Source organism: Salmo salar, chromosome ssa25 (genome assembly GCF_905237065.1).
Source record: "Salmo salar chromosome ssa25, Ssal_v3.1, whole genome shotgun sequence".
NCBI classification, from domain to species: domain Eukaryota; kingdom Metazoa; phylum Chordata; class Actinopteri; order Salmoniformes; family Salmonidae; genus Salmo; species Salmo salar.
In genome coordinates this window covers 28,025,404-28,043,060 of record NC_059466.1, presented here as the reverse complement: position 1 = coordinate 28,043,060, position 17,657 = coordinate 28,025,404, and the positions used below count along the sequence as shown (strand labels likewise).

Genomic DNA, 17,657 nt, shown 5'->3' with positions numbered 1-17,657 from the left:
AGGAGGCTTGATCACCAACAACGACAAGACAGCCTATAGGGAGGAGGGGTGAGGGCACTCGGTGTGTGGTGTTAGGAAGACAACCTCTCACTCAATGTCAACAAAACAAAGGGGATGATCATGGACTTCAGGAAACAGCAGAGGGAGAACCCCCCTATCCACATTCGACGGGACAGCAATGGAGAAGGTGGAAAGTTTTAAGTTCCTTGGCGTACACATCACAGACAAACTGAAATGGTCCACCCACACAGACAGTGTGGTGAAGAAGGTGCAGCAGTGCCTCTTCAACCTCAGGAGTCTGAAGAAATGTGACTTGTCACCTAAAACCCTCACAAACTTTTACAGATGCACAATTGAGAGCATCCTGTCGGGCTATATCACCGCCTGGTACGGCAACTGCACCGCCCGCAACCGCAGGGCTCTCCAAAGAGTTTTGCAGTCTGCACAACTCATCACCGGGGGCAAACTACCTGCCCTACAGCACACCTACAGCACCCAATGTCACAGGAAGGCCAAAAAGAGCATCAAGGACAACAACCACCCGAGCCACTGCCTGTTTACCCTGTTACCATCCAGAAAGCGAGGTCAGTACAGAGGCATCAAAGCTGGGACCGAGAGACTGAAAAATAGCTTCTATCTCAAGGCCATCAGACTGTTAAACAGCCATCACTAACACAGAGAGGCTGTTTCCTACACACGGACTTGAAATCATTGGCTACTTTAATAAATGGATCACTAGTTACTTTAATAACGTCACTTTAATAATGTTTACATATCTTGCATTACTCATCCCATATGTATATACTGTATTTTATACAATCTATTGCATTTTGCCTATGCCGATTGGTCATTGCTCATCCATATACAGTGGGGGAAAAAAGTATTTGATCCCCTGCTGATTTTGTAAGTTTGCCCACTGACAAAGAAAGGATCAATCTATCATTTTAATGGTAGGTTCATTTGAACAGTGACAGACAGAATAACAAAAAAAATCTCCAGAAAAACGCATGTCGGAAATGTTATAAATTGATTTGCATTTTAATGAGGGAAATAAGTATTTGACCCCCTCTCATACAGAAAGATTTCTGGCTCCCAGGTGTCTTTTATGCAGGTAACGTGCTGAGATTAGGAGCACACTCTTAAAGGGAGTGCTCCTAACCACAGCTTGCTACCTGTAAAAAAGACACCTGTCCACCGAAGCAATCAATCAATCAGATTCCAAACTCTCCACCATGGCCAAGACCAAAGAGCTCTCCAAGGATGTCAGGGACAAGATTGTAGACCTACACAAGACTGGAATGGGCTACAAGACCATCGCCAAGCAGCTTGGTGAGAAGGTGACAACATTTGGTGCGATTATTCGCAAATGGAAGAAACACAAAAGAACTGTCAATATCCCTCGGCTTGGGGCTCCATGCTAGATCTCACCTCGTGGAGTTGCAATGATCATGAGAACGGTGAGGAATCAGCCCAGAACTTCACGGGAGGATCTTGTCAATGATCTCAAGGCAGCTGGGACCATAGTCACCAAGAAAACAATTGGTAACACACTACACCGTGAAGGACTGAAATCCTGCAGCGCCCGCAAGGTCCCCCTGCTCAAGAATACATATACATGCCCGTCTGAAGTTTGCCAATGAACATCTGAATGACTCAGAGGACAACTGGTTAAAGTGTTGTGGTCAGATGAGGCCAAAATGGAGCTCTTTGACATCAACTCAACTCGCCGTGTTTGGAGGAGGAGGAATGTCGCCTATGACCCCAAGAACACCATCTCCACCGTCAAACATGGAGGTGGAAACATTATGCTTTGGGGGTGTTTTTCTGCTAAGGGGACAGGATAACTTCACCGCATCAAAGGACGGGGCCATGTACCGTCAAATCTTGGGTGAGAACCTCCTTCCCTCAGCCAGGGCATTGAAAATGGGTCGTGGATGGGTATTCCAACATGACAATGACCCAAAACACACGGCCAAGGCAACAAAGGAGTGGCTCAAGAAGAAGCACATTAAGGTCCTGGAGTGGCCTAGCCAGTCTCCAGACCTTAATCCCATAGAAAATCTGTGAAGGGAGCTGAAAGTGCGAGTTGCCAAACGTCAGCCTCGAAACCTTAATAACCTTGAGAAGATCTGCAAAGAGGAGTGGGACAAAATCCCTCCTGAGATGTGTGCAAACCTGGTGGCCAACTACAAGAAACATCTGACCTCTGTGATTGCCAACAAGGGTTTTGCCACCAAGTACTAAGTCATGTTTTGCAGAGGGGTCAAATACTTATTTCCCTCATTAAAATGCAAATCAATGTATAAAATTTTTGACATGCGTTTTTCTGGATTTTTTTGTTGTTATTCTGTCTCTCACTGTTCAAATAAACCTACTATTAAAATTATAGACTGATCATTTCTTTGTAAGTGGGCAAACGTACAAAATCAGCAGGGGATCAAATACTTTTTTCCCTCACTGTATGTGACCAATAAAATTTGATTTGATTTGTGAATACCTTACCATGAAATGTTTACTTACAAGCCCTTGACCAACAATGCAGTTCAAGAAATAGTTAATAAAATATTTACTAAATAAACTAAAGTAAAAAAATGTAATCAATCAATAGGCAACACAAGAAATGTACATAACAATAACAAGACTATATACAGGGGGTACGGGTACCGAGTCAATGTGCTGGGGTACAGGTTAATGGAGGTAATTTGTAAAGTGACTATGCATAGATAATAAACAGCGAGTAGCAGCAATGTAAATAGTCCGTGTGGCCACTTGATTAGTTTAGTTGCTCAGCAGTCTTATGGCTTAGGGGTAGAAGCTGTTAAGGAGCCTTTTGGTCCTAGACTTGGCGCTCCGGTACTGCTTGCCGTGCGGTAGCAGAGAGAACAGTCCATGACTTGGGAACAGTCTATGACTTGGGTGACTGGAGTTTTTGACAATTTTTGGGGCTTTTCTCTAACACCGCCTAGTATATAGGTCCTGGATGTCAGGAAGCTTGGCCCCAGTGATGTACTGGGCCGTACACACTACCCTCTGTAGCACCTTCCGGTCAGATGCAGTCTCCAGACCTTAATCCCATAGAAAATCTGTGGAGGGAGCTGAAGGTGCGAGTTGCCAAACGTCAGCCTCGAAACCTTAATAACCTGGAGAAGATCTAAAGCTAAAGAACATATGCACATCCAGGTACATTTTTGCAGGTGCTGGAGTTGCTCAACTTGCCCGACTGCCATAAATGCCATAATTTGTCATTTTTTCACTTAAACAATGGGGAGGAACCAGAAAGATCAGTTTTAGGTAGTTATGAGTCAAATAAATTCTCAGAGCATGCTCAACTTGCACGACTGCCATAAATGCCATAAATTGTCTATCTTTCACTTAAGCAATGTAGAGGAACTAAAAAAAATCCGTTTTAGGCTACTGGGATATTTTGCAGTTTCTTTTTTTTCTTCTTTTTTTCATTGGGGCAACCTCAGAGCAGGCCCAACTTGCTCCCACCTTGATAGCTCCGTCGCAGGCAGCAGATTGCCATATAAAGACACAACGTCTTTCATTTGTCTTAGTGAAGTTGTCCTGGGTTGCATGTCACTTCCTTCCTAGTACATTTGAATAGATTCGTTGTCAGTTGACTTCTGAGGGAGAGACAGTGCACTGCCTGTCAAGCAGTGAGAGCAGCAGACACACTGAAGGAAGGAGAGTGAGTCAGAGACCACACAGACAAGCCTTCCAGTCAACTCACCTCCCTAAGGTAATTCAATCTCCTGACCTTGGGGCCTCTCTGTGTCAGTGTCTGTGTGTGCCAGTATTTCATTGAATCTACTGGGAAGATGGTCTGTGACTGCATGTTGATTTTGATGAGGATGAAGATGAATGATGATGATAAGGACGTTGAGTTTCTGTTGCTTTAACAGTCCACAAGTGTTCACAGATGGTCGTGTGTGTTAATAGATGGTGTCTTCCTGGATCTGAGGGCAGCATCTGTAGTTTGCATTGATTTACAGTAGCCTAACAATATGCATATTAATCATAAGGTATCCTCTTGCTACTTTATCATCCAAGGATTGTTGTTACACAGTCACATAATACATTGATACAGTATTACAAAAATTGTTATATAGCCCTATAGTGAATTCTGATGTTCACAGGAGAAGCATTGCCATGTCATGGCTTTAGTTTTAGTATCAGCAGAACATGGTGGCAGAGAGCAGAAGCAGTCTAAATCATTGCATAGTGTTTAAACAGGAAGTTAGTTGGGTTGTGGTTAGCCTTGCTGCAACTGCGTGAAAGCCAACAGTAACTTATTTAAACATGTACATTTTCAAAAAGTTTCCATCATATCATCACTATTCATCCAATAACGTGTGCTTACATGTTAAGCATGTGGAATTTTCTGGCACATACACATCTGTAATCTTCAACTCAACACTGCTGTAGTCGTTTAGAAATTATGAACAATAAATAATATGTATGTTGTCTTTCAATAGTGCTTGAATAATTAATAACACACTACACTTAAAGGGGCAGTGCAGTTAACTTTATTTTCCTTTTTTTAATGATATTTACAAACTATGAGGTCGAAATAACACTCTTAAATTGTGCAAAAGATGATAATGCCCTTTTTGTGTAAGAGCAGTTTAAAACAAAAAGGCCTGAAATTTCAGCCTGTTTAGGTGGTGCAAATCTTTTGGCCCACATCATGATTATAATAGACCAATGACTGTTCATCTGGGTAAGGTGGTGAGCTCTAGACCATCCTATCAGCCAATCAGGGCTGTGCATGTAAATATCTTAAAATGTGTTTCCTAACATCCACATGATCAGACTGAGCATTTCAAGGGCCAAAGGAGGCTCAGGGAAATAGATGATAACAGATATATTTTGGAGTTATTTTCATTAAATAAACAGTAATGATTTAAAATTAAAATTACAAAGACTGCAGGGGGCTTTAAAGGAATGGGCTTTTTCATACAAAACAAATGAGAGAAACTGAGTGAGCACAATTGATTGATGTATAAAGATTCATTTGAGTGACAAACAGATTGGCTTTGATAAATGTCCACATCATAATATTGTTCCAATAAATCTCTATTCCTCTAGCTAATCCATGCAAATGTACCTTTTCATTTGATTATTTTCTTAGTACATAATGAATAAGCTGTCTGTTTATTAAAAGAGACCAAGATTTGCAAGTGAAATCCGCGGTACCATGACTGATGTTTGTGGGTATTGCAGTTTGATTTCCATAAAGGCCCTTGATGATTTTAGTGGCTGAGACCACAGGTAATCCTTGATGATTTTAGTGGCTGAGACCACAGGTAATCCTTGATGATTTTAGTGTCTGAGACCACAGGTAATCCTTGATGATTTTAGTGTCTGAGACCACAGGTAATCCTTGATGATTTTAGTGTCTGAGACCACAGGTAATCCTTGATGATTTTAGTGGCTGAGACCACAGGTAATCCTTGATGATTTTAGTGGCTGAGACCACAGGTAATCCTTGATGATTTTAGTGTCTGAGACCACAGGTAATCCTTGATGATTTTAGTGGCTGAGACCACAGGTAATCCTTGATGATTTTAGTGGCTGAGACCACAGGTAATCCTTGATGATTTTAGTGACTGAGACCACAGGTAATCCTTGATGATTGATGATGGTTTTAAGGATTTCAAATCAAGGAACTGGATTTGCTTGATGAAAGATAACACCCCTCATGATCAAATTGCAAAGACACATTTACTTCATAATCTAAAAGGCAGGTAGCCTAGTGGTTAGAGCATTGGGCCAGTAACTGAAAGGTTGCTGGATCGAATCTCTGTAGTTCTGCCCCTTAGCAAGGCAGTTAAATTACTGTTCCCTGGTAGGCCGTCATTGTAAATAAGAACTTTTTCTTAACTGACTTGCCTAGTTAAATAAAGGTTCATTATTATTTTTAATTTTTTTTAAGTAAAGTCTGGGTAAATGTCAGCCCTAAAAAGGCAGTAATATCCTATAGTTAGATTAGTGAACATTACACTGTGCCATTACACTGTGGTTTATTGAATAATCAGAGAGTGTCTCAGTGCTGATTGGAATGTAATGCTTACAAAGTGACAAAGCTGGTAATGTTGAGCCATGGTGTGTAAAGACATCAGTTTCACTTCTGCTTCTGACCTCTATAGCTATAGTGTGAGAAAGGGAACAAAACACGAATTTCCTTGTTTTTACTTATTTGAGCATTCAGAACTGTGCTACTACATACCCACTGGGCAAAAACTGGTTGAATCAACTTTTTTCCACATCATTTCAACAAAAAATTGTAATGTTATGATGTTGAATCAACGTGGAAAACCTATTGGATTTGCAAAAAGTCATCAACATAAGGGATTTAAATAAAAAATGTTTTACCTAAATCCAATGACATGATGACATTTTTGTTGATTTCACGTTGAAGTCACAGAAGCTCAACCGAAATTAAATCAAAACTAGACGTTGAAATGATGTCTGTGTCCAGTGGGTACATTGTTGAATATAGATGAATAATGGTCTCTAGACCCTTCTCCACACTATATGTTTAGAAAACCATCGATGCAATCTCTAGGAGCCAAGCTGATTTGTCCTGATGCGATGGGTGACAATGGAAAGAGAAACATTTGTTCCTCATCTCCAAACTTCACACCTCTGAGGCAAGCAGAGCAGACCTAGTTTGAAGTAGGTCTCTGTCTCTAACATGACCTTATATCTCTCGCTGTATCTGTGGTATATAGCTTTAGTGGCCTCACTGAAACCACACAGTGAATGGCAGCCATTCACAGGATGAGTTGGAGGAACTGAGAGAAGCCTTTGCTAAGATCCTGTCTGTTATCAGTACAGCTACATCTACTCCCCTCTCAACTCAGACTGGGGCCTGAAATGTATACTCAGTCCTAAAGCAGATGAAATAAAGACATGAATAAAGATATGAATCGTATGAATGACCTCACCACCTTAGCAGAAGTAGGAAGGAAGTAGCTCGCTAGAAGCAGGATGTTTCACAAAGAAATAGACATCAGAGCCCAGAACCTCTGGGTAGAGCACATTTTTTTTGAAATTATCACAATGACAAAATGCTGAAATTTGAACATTTATTCTAGTTCCTCCCTGTTGAGTATGTTCAGTACCGTATGGTTTAGTGAAGTTATGTGTAACTGGTTTCAGATTCCACAAGATGGCTGCTCCAGCACAGATCTCTCAGGATGAGTTGGAGGAACTGAGAGAAGCCTTTGCTAAGATCGGTGAGAGCCTGACAGGGAAATTCATTGTAGACTCACTTCACTCTCTCACTTTTTTGCATTCAACAAGGCTACATTCTACGTGACCTTTGACCTATATTTCTTATTCCAGATGTCGATTCTCACGGCCACATTGGCACAGATGAGCTCAATGACCTGTTCAAAGCTGCCAACCTGCCATTGCCAGGATACAGAGTCCGAGAGATCATCCAGGATCTCACCAAGACAGGAGACCTGCATGACGGCAAAGTCACCTTCAACGAGTTTGCCAATGTAAGTTCAGAGGTCAATAGGTCAAAATCAATGGCAGTTACAGAAAGTCAATGTCAAAGAAGAGCAGACCATATCTTGAGACATCTTGACATGACACCAGAGATACATGGTCTCATCTCTTCTCGTTCACTAAGGTCGTCCATGGACTGAAGAGCACAGAGGTGGCTAAGACCTTCAAGAAAGCTATCAACAAGAAGGAGGGCATCTATGCTGTAGCAGGAACCTCAGAGCAGTCCAGCTCAGGCACACAGCACTCCTACTCAGGTGACTGTCCCTACTTGTTTCACTGGCTGAGAATACCCCCAAGATATCTACTTCAGTCTGTCTAGATACATCTGTAGCCAACATCACAAAGGAAGCACTTATCATTCAAATGAGACATACAGAACCACATCTATATCTATATGTGGAACAATCCATCAGTACAACAAGACTCCCTGGTCTGTGAAGTTACACATCTATACGTCTCTGATTGGCCAATGTATACAAATATTTCTCCATAAATACAAATACTCCTACATGTATAATGTTGTGCATTCCCTCCATGCCCACACATTTCTCCACTGACAGAGGAGGAGAAGGTGGCTTTTGTGAACTGGGTGAATAAGGCATTGGAGAAAGACTCAGACTGCAAGCATGTCCTCCCCATGGACCCCACCACTAACGACCTGTTCACCGCTGTCGGAGATGGGATCGTTTTATGGTACTTTCTAACTGGTCTCATGGACTTACTTTAGAGTATGTGCAACCTTGATGATATAAATCAATCCCTTCAGAAATATTCCATTGATATCAACCTATGCATCTCTCCTTCACCTGGTAGTAAGATGATCAATCAGTCTGTTCCGGACACCATCGATGAGAGAACCATCAACAAGAAGAAGCTCACACCCTTCACCATCCAGGTAACCTTTTACAGACTGTTCAACACCAGCTGACTCAGAGGACTGCAGCTTTGTATAACCCATTGACAGTCATTTCTTTGTCATTATATACAGTATATACTGTATGCCATGCACAGGTATCTATACTGTTTTGTGTGCTCTAACAGGAGAATCTGAACCTGGCTCTTAACTCTGCGTCGGCCATCGGCTGCCACGTGGTAAACATCGGAGCAGAGGACCTGAAGGAAGGCAGGCAGCATCTGGTCCTAGGCCTGCTCTGGCAGGTCATCAAGATCGGCTTGTTCGCAGACATTGAGATCAGCAGAAACGAAGGTGTGTGTGTTAAATGTTTATTTGAATATGTATTTTCAATGTTTTGGTGTGTTTTATAACTTTATAACATGTGAGTGTGTATATATATATATCTACAGTACTGTACATCACTTGATCTCTGTAGCTATGTATGTTAATGAGTGTGTTATTTCAATGATGTGTGTGTGCAGCTCTGATAGCCCTGCTGAGGGATGGGGAGAGCCTGGAGGACCTGATGAAGCTTTCCCCAGAGGAGCTGCTGCTGCGCTGGGCCAACTACCACCTGGAGGAGGCCGGCTGTTCCAAGATCAACAACTTCAGCTCTGACATCAAGGTGGGTCATACGCACCATGTCTGTCCTGGATTATCATATGACTGTGTCAGTCCTGGATCGTCATATGACTGTGTCAGTCCTGAATCATCATATGACTGTGTTGGTACTGGATTGTCATATGACTGTGTCGGTCCGGGATCTTTTTGTGCATTTGTGATTGTGTACATTTTTTGTTTTGCATTACAGGATTCCAAGGCCTACTACAACCTCCTGAACCAAGTGGCCCCTAAGGGAGATGAGGAGGGAATCCCTCTGATTGCCATCGACATTTCAGGAATAAGGGTACATGGTCATCCCACCCTAGAAAACATAATCAATTGCAATTCCATTTTAGGCAACCTTATCAACAGACAGTGCTGTTATTCTTTTTTGGTTAAAAGTGCCTGCTAAATTGACCATATTATCAATGAGTGATGCATCATAGATACTGTAGATGTTGCTGTTAAATCTCTCCCTACCGCCCCCTGCAGGAGAAAGAGGACATAAAGAGAGCAGAGTGCATGTTGGAGCAGGCTGACCGTCTTGGCTGCCGACAGTTCGTCACAGCAACCGACGTAGTCCGCGGCAACCCCAAGCTGAACTTGGCGTACATTGCCAACCTGTTCAATAAGTATCCTGCCCTGAAGAAGCCAGAGAACCAGGACATTGACTGGAGCTCCATCGAGGGTCAGGGTTGGGACCATCCCAAACCATAACCTAGTTCCTGAGCATCCCCTCTTCCTGATTAAATAATATAAACCATATATACAGTACAAGGCCTGAACCAGTGTGTAATGTTATCTGTCACTTACAGGTGAGACCAGAGAGGAGCGCACCTTCAGGAACTGGATGAACTCCCTGGGGGTCAACCCTCGTGTCAACCACCTCTATGTGTAAGTACAGTACAGGTCACTCCATCTTATTATACACCATTTCCAACCATTTCCAATCATTTGGAAACCACACTAATGTAATGTGTGTGTGTGTGTTTTACAGGGACATAGATGATGCTTTGGTCATCTTCCAGCTCTATGAGAAGATCAATGTGCCAGTGGATTGGGACAGAGTAAACAAACCCCCTTACTCCAAACTGGGCAGCAACATGAAGAAGGTGAGACTACGAACAATAAGTGTTCTCCCACAGTGCGATCGTGATTAAACTGATCAATTGATTGAATTATTATTCATTGATTTATTATGCGTTTGTCTGTGCCAGTTGGAGAACTGTAACTATGCAGTGGAGCTGGGGAAGAATGAGGCTAAGTTCTCCCTGGTGGGCATTGCTGGACAGGACCTGAACGAGGGCAACAGAAAACTCACCCAGGCCCTGCTGTGGCAGCTGATGAGGAGGTAATGCAACAGAACATTATTAAAAATGCTTTAGATATTTTTTCCCCGTTCAGGTCATGTGATCAGGAAAAACTCATAAGCAGGCCCAGTGCCTACTCCATAATTCCACATTTAGAAGGATCCATCTCTTTCTCTCAGGTACACGCTGAACATTCTGGAGGAGCTTGGTGACGGGCAGAAGGTGAATGACGACACCATCGTCACCTGGGTCAACGACACACTCACACAGGCTGGCAAAGGCACCATCTCTGGATTCAAGGTAGGCTGTAACTCTGCTGTTTAACATTTTCCTGACCATGGTACCTTTTTTGAAGTACTAGACTTCATTCTACTTTTCCAAGTAGAATAAGTAAAAAATAAAGTATCCACCACAGCAATAGCTCAGTGTGTGTGTACCTCTGTAGGATGGGTCCATAGCCACCAGTATGCCAGTCCTGGACCTGATTGATGCCATCCAGCCAGGCTCCATCCGCTATGACCTAATCAAGGTGGAGGACCTGACTGAGGAAGAGAAGCTCAATAACGCCAAGTACGTACAATGTGATAACATTTGAGTACTAGCTTGATGAAAGAGATTAAATGTTCAGGACAACAGATAAGATGTCCCCTAAATCCTGCCTGTTGTCAGGTATGCCATCTCCATGGCCAGGAAAATTGGAGCGCGGGTGTACGCCCTGCCTGAGGACCTAGTGGAGGTGAAACCTAAGATGGCGATGACAGTGTTCGCCTGCCTGATGGCCCGGGGCATGAAGAGGGTGTAGGGGTCATAACCCCACAGAACACATCACATGAAGAGGTGATCAGTATAACAACCAGAATCAGGTTACAGAAGATATTAGCTCACTAGGTCAATACTAATTCAGTAATGTAGCTAGTATGTCTGGAAATCAGTGATTCAAAACTCAGAGCTGATAATGAAGAGCAGAAAACAAATAATAATACTGTACCTGGAGTTATACAAAATATTTTTTACAAAATGTAGCATCTTATTTTGATAAGATTTAACTCTTTTTTTTTTTAACATAGAAACTTATTCACTTGATGCTATTAATTTCAAATTGGGACCATTTTGCTTTCAGACTAACATTTGTGAAAAGATATCAGGGAAACAGATTTTTATATAAAATAATTTAAAACAAATGTTGTGTGTCTTGGTTTTGTTCACATGTATTATAATGCACATGCACTACACCTTTACATCAGTATGAGCAGTTCCCTTACAAATAGTTGTTCTGCATTGAGAACCTATTCATGTCATAAATCATCTAGTTCCCTCATTCAAAACAGAATCCAACAGTTCTGTATCTGCATGTCTCACTATGTTCAGTAGAAAATACAATTCAACAACCCAGATGGTTCATTACATATCCATTTAATGAAACAAAACCAACAAGCATCAATCTATGGAGGGGAAAAAAACTGTTTCAAAATCTATTTTCAAAATATGTCCATCTTTGTCCAGAAAAGAGAGATGAAAAACAGTAACTGAGTTCAAAGCTGGACTCCAGGTGGGTACTGGTGAGATCGTGAGGATTGTCTGGGTGGTTATACAGCCTTGGTCAGTTTCTCTTGGTTGGGGCGCCATTTAGAGGGTTGTGCCTCTGTGAGCTTACTACCTGGGGGGTGTTATTTGGCACAACAGGCTACTGCCACGTTTTATTTACTATGAAAGCGTTATTTGGCAGGTTTGACCTCTGGGGGGATTTCTCCTGTATCCAGGGTCTTGAGGAGGCGGAAGAGGCCGGCTGCTTCCCGTATGCGGCTGAACTCAATGCAAAAGGCCTGCACCTCGATGAACAGGTCCTGCACGTTTATGATCTTGTTCCGGATCAGAGACTGAAGGAACACACACACCAGGCGCACTAGGCGGTTCTGCAAATGGAAACAGAGGTTTTACATACACATCTGGAACACTGGCTAACACAGCGGCGCATTGACTAACATTAGTAAAATAAACAGTTATCTTGAGCAGGGAGAACACACAAATGAACTTCCTGTTACATATTTCTCAGAAAGAAAGTGGCATACATCCTCTGGTAAGACAAGCAGTTCAATGTGACTGAAAGGCCAAACAGTAAGCTACAGGCTCCTGTCAAGGCCCTTCCACAGTCCTCCTTACCTGCATGTACTTGTCTTTGATCTGTTCACACGTGGAGATACAGTTGGAGATGTACAGGTGAATGAACTCTGGAGGGAGGTCCACAGCAGTTGTCAGCCTGTGCACACAAAGAATAACCTCACATAAATAAACATTTTAAAACTGATTGTAGACAACTGAATTGTATAAATCAAATTCTATCCAAAGTCCCCACCTATTGACCACCTCCATGGAGTGCAGGGACATGTCCATGTTGACCAGAACAGAAAAGTACTCCGTGATCTGGCTGGACTGCATCAGTTTGAGAAGCATCTCGATGGCCACCAGAGGGTTGTTTTCCACCAGGTCAGGCAGCTTGGCCGGGGTCAGACCGATGTGGTACACCAGCTTCGGATCCTTCTCCAACTCACTCAGGAGCTGTAGGGAGAGAGCAAAATTTAGAGAGACATTCAGGTTGAACTCCCAAGCGAAGGTCATGTTTGAAATATATAAAATACAGTTGAGTAGACAGTGTACCTGTCTACTCACCTGTGACTGCTGCTGGGCAGACAGTGGGCTCTTGAAGGCCTTGGCCATGATGCGTTTGATCTCCACACCCGTGCTGTTCTTCACACACATGGAGCGGTCCCACTGCACATGGTGGTCGGGCTCCGTGGGGTTTAGCCAAGCCAGCTCATCCTCACACACGTGCAAGGGAGGGGGCGGCCGGATGAACTCTGGACGAAAGTGACCTGGGGGAGGTAGGGTCAAAGGGAGGCGTTACAGGCTGGATATGTGGCTTGTCTTACGTGATACTTGGGACATGGTATATACTTCACAGTATCATTCCTGTGTCATTACAATACCAAGCTATTGAAAAGACAAACACCACATGACCAGAAGTATGTGGACACCTGCTCGTTGAGCATCTCATTCCAAAATCATGGGCATTAATATGGAGTTGGTCCCCTCCCTTTGCTACCACAAGAGGGGGCATTGTCATGCTGAAACAGGAAAGGGCCTTCCCCAAACTGTTGCCACAAAGTTGGAAGCACAGAATTGCCTAGAATGTCATTGTATGTAGCATTAAGATTTCCCTTCACTGGAACTAAGGGGCCTCGCCCGAACCATGAAAAACAGCCCCAGACCATTATTTCTCCTCCACCAAACTTTACAGTTGGCTCTATGCATTTGAGCAGGTAGCGTTCTCCTGGCAGCTGCCAAAGCCAGATTTGTCCACCGGACTGTCAAATGGTGAATCGTGATTCACCACTCCAGAGAAAGCGTTTCCAATTCGGTAGTGAGTGTTGCAACCGAGGACAGGCAATTTTTACACGCTACACGCTTCAGCACTTGGCAGCCCCGTTCTGTGAGTTTGTGTGGCCTACCATTTCACGGCTGAGCCATTGCTGCTCCTAGACGTTTCCACTTCACAATAACAGCACTTACAGTTGAAGGGGGCAGCTCTAGCAGGGCAGAAATTTGTCGAACTGACTTGTTGGAATGGTGGCATCCTATGACAGCGCCACGTTGAAAGTCATAGATCTTCAGTAAAGCCATTCTACTGACAATCTTTGTCTATGGAGATTGCATGGCAGTGTGCTCGATTTTATACACCTGTCAGCAATGGGTGTGGCTGAAATAGCCAAATCCACTAATTTAAAAGGTGTGTCCACATACTTTTGTATACAGTTGAAGTCGGAAGTTTACATACAACTTAGCCAAATACATTTCAACTCCGTTTTTCACAATTCCTGACATTTAATCCTAGTAAAAATTCCCTGTCTTAGGTCAGTTAGGATCACCACTTCATTTTAAGAATGTGAAATGTCAGAATAGTAGAGAAAATTATTTATTTCAGCTTTTATTTCTTTCATCACATTCCCAGTGGGTCAGATGTTTACATACACTAAATTCGTATTTGGTAGCATTGCCTTTAAATTGTTTAACTTGGGTCAAACGTTTTGGGTAGCTTTCCACAAGCTTCCCACAATAAGTTGGGTGAATATTGGCCCATTCCTCCTGACAGCTGGTGTAACTGAGTCGGGTTTGTAGGCCTCCTTGCTCACACAAGCTTTTTCAGTTCTGCCCACAAATGTTCTATGGGATTGAGGTGATGGCCACTCCAATACCTTGACTTTGTTGTCCTTAAGCCATTTTGCCACAACTTTGGAAGTATGCTTGGGTCATTGTCCATTTGGAAGACCCATTTGCATCCAAGCTGTAACTTCCTGACTGATGTCTTGAGATGTTGCTTCAATATATCCACAATTTTCTTTCCTCATGATGCCATCTATTTTGTGAAGTGCACCAGTCCCTCCTGCAGCAATGCACCCCCACAACATGATGCTGCTACCCCATGCTTCACGGTTGGGATGGTGTTCTTCGGCTTGCAAGCGTTCCCCTTTTTCCTCCAAACATAACGATGGTCATTATGGCCAAACAGTTCTATTTTTGTTTCATCAGACCAGAGGACATTTCTCAAAAAAAGTACGATCTTTGTCCCCATGTGCAGTTGCAAACCATAGTCTGGCTTTTTTATGGCGGTTTTGGAGCAGTGGCTTCTTCCTTGCTGAGCGGCCTTTCAGGTTATGTCGATATAGGACTCGTTTTACTGTGGATATAGATACTTTTGTACCCGTTTCCTCCAGCATCTTCACAAGGTCCTTTGCTGTTGTTCTGGGATTGATTTGCACTTTTAGCACCAAAGTAAGTTCATCTCTAGGAGACAGAACGTGTCTCCTTCCTGAGCGGTATGACGGCTGCGTGGTCCCATGGTGTTTATACTTGCGTACTATTGTTTGTACAGATGAACGTGGTATCTTCAGGCGTTTGGAAATTGCTCCCAAGGATGAACCAGACTTGTGGAGGTCCCAAAAAAATTCTGAGGTCTGGGTTGATTTCTTTTGATTTTCCAATGATGTCAAGCAAAGAGGCACTGAGTTTGAAGGTAGGCCTTGAAATACATCCACAGGTACACCTCCAATATACTCAAATGATGTCAATTAGCCTATCAGAAGCTTCTAAAGCCATGATATAATTTTCTGGAATTTTCCACGCTGTTTAAAGGCCCAGTCAACTTAGTGCATGTAAACTTCTGACCCACTGGAATTGTGACACAGAGATTATTTCACTTATAATTAAGTCTGTAAACAATTGTTGGAAAAATTGCACAAAGTAGATGTCCTAACCTACTTGCCAAAACTATAGTTTGTTAACAAGAAATTTGTGGAGTGGTTGAAAAACGAGTTTTAATGACTCCAACCTAAGTGTATGTAAACTTCCGACTTCAACTGTATATAGTGTATGTTTTTGTGTCAACATACACCTTACTTATGTCGTCCATAAACATAACAGACAGACTAATAACAAACTGAATGATAAATTGCTCCACTTACTCTCCAGTGGAGGTCGAGGCCCAGTGACCAGAGACTCTGTGATCTGATTGGCCACTGAGCTGTCGAACCCGGAGTTGGAAGAATCTGGATCCGGGTCGTTGAGGATGCTGGGGAAGCTGGCCTTACTCTGGGTGGGTAGCTCTGACTGGCGCTCTGCAGGTTAAATGGGGAGAGAGAGGAATAAGGTTGTTTATATATTAAGTGTTAGAATTGCTGCATAGTAAAGTGTAAAGAACTGTGCTGTTGTACTACAGTAAGGATATGAGAGGTTTTATGTCTCAACACAAGCAAATCTCAATAGGTGGATTCCTAACCAAGAAATGTACAATTCCCCATCATACGTAACTATTTTTGAGTTGCCTAAAATTATTGCGATTCTGTAACCATCCTCCATACAAGATACATGCGAAGTGCATACATTCAGGTACTGTACCTGCCAATGCCAACTGCAGACCACTAATGTCTATGGACTGTGGCATGTTCCCCACGTCCATGCAGGAAACCTGTCTGGGGGTCTTCTTGAAGAGTTCCCTTGGAGGCGCCAGCATTAGCTGGGAGAGGAAGAACTTCTCGGGCTGTGTAATGGGTGGCAGGAATCCTATGAACAATCACATGATCAGGATATACTTGAGTTGATATGATGAAAGCAACACACTGCTGGTAAAAACTTTGGACAATACTTCTTACTATCCAAATGGATTACATTTGATATTTTAGCAGACACTTACCAGACAGTTGTTTCTCCTGCTCATCTCCAACTGGGGAGAGGTTCAGCAAGTGCGCAAAGACAGCGGCAAAGGGATTTGCGGCCAGTGGCTCTGTGCGGTACATCTCCCAGAGGAGGTAGAGGGCAGTCAGGCGCTGCGCAGAACTTGGCAGAAGGTCCGGCTGTTGCAGTAGCATCACCAAAACCGATCCTACTCGGAAATGTTCGGCCTTCGCGAAGTAATGATGAAAGGCGGTTGATAGACTATCGAAAGTGTTGGTGCAAGCTTCCTCTGAGATGATTCCCAAGAGGTTGGAGAGCTCCTTCGGGGCAAGTGTCATTGTACCTATGTTGTTGATAGCTAGCTTTTAGCTATGTGACCAAAATGATAAATCACTGCTTGCAAGTAGTCTTTTATAATTGTACGTAGGTCGCGTTATTCATTTCATACTTAAAAAGAAGCTAGATACATTTCCACAAACTCCACAGGAGTGCAGATATGGGCAGCTAGATAAGTTAGAAAATACTAGTTAGCTTACTAGCTAGCTTGTCACCAAAGTCATTGTAAAAGTAAGTTATACAGCTAAACAAAATCGACCTTGATCAACAAAAAAATATGCATACCAGACTTACTGGTCGTAAAATCATGAATCGAATTATTATAAAATGTTAAATAAGTAGTAAGAGCTTTTCTCAGCTGTTTTCCCATCAGTTTCCACTTCGTTCACAACATTGCAGCGTTGAGTTTTGACCTTTGACTCGACCCGGGTAACACCGTGCATTACGGGAGATGTAGTAAAGAAGATTATTCGTTTATTTATGCTTGCTCTGGACTTCTCGTGGCTACAAACATTTTCTACAAATTACAGATAACACATTACTCAAAATGTCGTGTAATTTATTTATTGTTTCGGAAAAACACTGCAAAAAATAATTTGGTGTCAGAAACGAAAGAGGAAGCGAGACATCCCACTCGCTGTTTTATTTCTGGTTCATATACAAGCCAATAAACTTAGCAGACCAGACCCAGTTTCTATCGCATTGGTTTCTATGTGAGAGCCACCGTCAAGTAGACCGGAACTGATGTTTTAAACGGCCTGAAC

The 17,657-nt window shown here is 42.8% G+C and overlaps 2 protein-coding genes across 3 annotated transcripts; one reads left to right on the top strand and one right to left on the bottom strand.

Annotated features, from left to right (window-relative positions):
* The first annotated feature begins 3,374 nt into the window (after nt 1–3,374).
* On the top strand, nt 3,375–11,513 carry LOC106586483 (plastin-2). The gene is made up of 16 exons (XM_014173846.1): nt 3,375–3,742; nt 7,168–7,244; nt 7,354–7,514; nt 7,649–7,778; nt 8,085–8,217; nt 8,338–8,419; nt 8,566–8,731; nt 8,902–9,044; nt 9,231–9,326; nt 9,515–9,710; nt 9,838–9,916; nt 10,020–10,134; nt 10,240–10,373; nt 10,512–10,632; nt 10,778–10,902; nt 11,002–11,513. The coding sequence occupies exons 2-16, from the start codon at nt 7,178–7,180 to the stop codon at nt 11,132–11,134; spliced, it is 1,881 nt and encodes a 626-aa protein (XP_014029321.1). The 5' UTR covers nt 3,375–3,742; nt 7,168–7,177; the 3' UTR covers nt 11,135–11,513.
* Nucleotides 11,514–11,726: 213 nt separating this feature from the next.
* Nucleotides 11,727–17,532, bottom strand: LOC106586484 (CCR4-NOT transcription complex subunit 11). 2 transcript variants are annotated; one of them, XM_014173847.2, is made up of 7 exons: nt 16,577–17,532; nt 16,282–16,446; nt 15,849–16,001; nt 12,988–13,202; nt 12,686–12,888; nt 12,493–12,589; nt 11,727–12,245 (listed from the first exon to the last, which is right to left on the bottom strand). In XM_014173847.2, exons 1-7 carry the CDS (start codon nt 16,893–16,895, stop codon nt 12,048–12,050), a joined length of 1,350 nt encoding a protein of 449 aa, XP_014029322.1. In that variant the 5' UTR covers nt 16,896–17,532; the 3' UTR covers nt 11,727–12,047. The 2 variants fall into 2 exon arrangements, with proteins under 2 accessions (XP_014029322.1, XP_014029323.1); XM_014173848.2 differs by having other exon boundaries at nt 13,000–13,202.
* Between the last annotated feature and the right edge of the window lie 125 nt (nt 17,533–17,657).

What these genes read in the sequence shown, in the direction of transcription:
- LOC106586483 (XM_014173846.1), top strand. Translation starts at nt 7,178, where the DNA reads ATGGCTGCTCCAGCACAGATCTCTCAGGATGAGTTGGAGGAACTGAGA. An exon ending in CCTTCAACGAGTTTGCCAAT is followed by an intron (nt 7,515 to 7,648) that starts GTAAGTTCAGAG and finishes TCGTTCACTAAG; the next exon opens with GTCGTCCATGGACTGAAGAG. An exon ending in TCACACCCTTCACCATCCAG is followed by an intron (nt 8,420 to 8,565) that starts GTAACCTTTTAC and finishes GTGCTCTAACAG; the next exon opens with GAGAATCTGAACCTGGCTCT.
- LOC106586484 (XM_014173847.2), bottom strand. Translation starts at nt 16,895, where the DNA reads ATGACACTTGCCCCGAAGGAGCTCTCCAACCTCTTGGGAATCATCTCA. An exon ending in TCTGCAGTTGGCATTGGCAG is followed by an intron (nt 16,002 to 16,281) that starts GTACAGTACCTG and finishes TTTAACCTGCAG; the next exon opens with AGCGCCAGTCAGAGCTACCC. An exon ending in TCAAAGACAAGTACATGCAG is followed by an intron (nt 12,246 to 12,492) that starts GTAAGGAGGACT and finishes TTCCATTTGCAG; the next exon opens with AACCGCCTAGTGCGCCTGGT.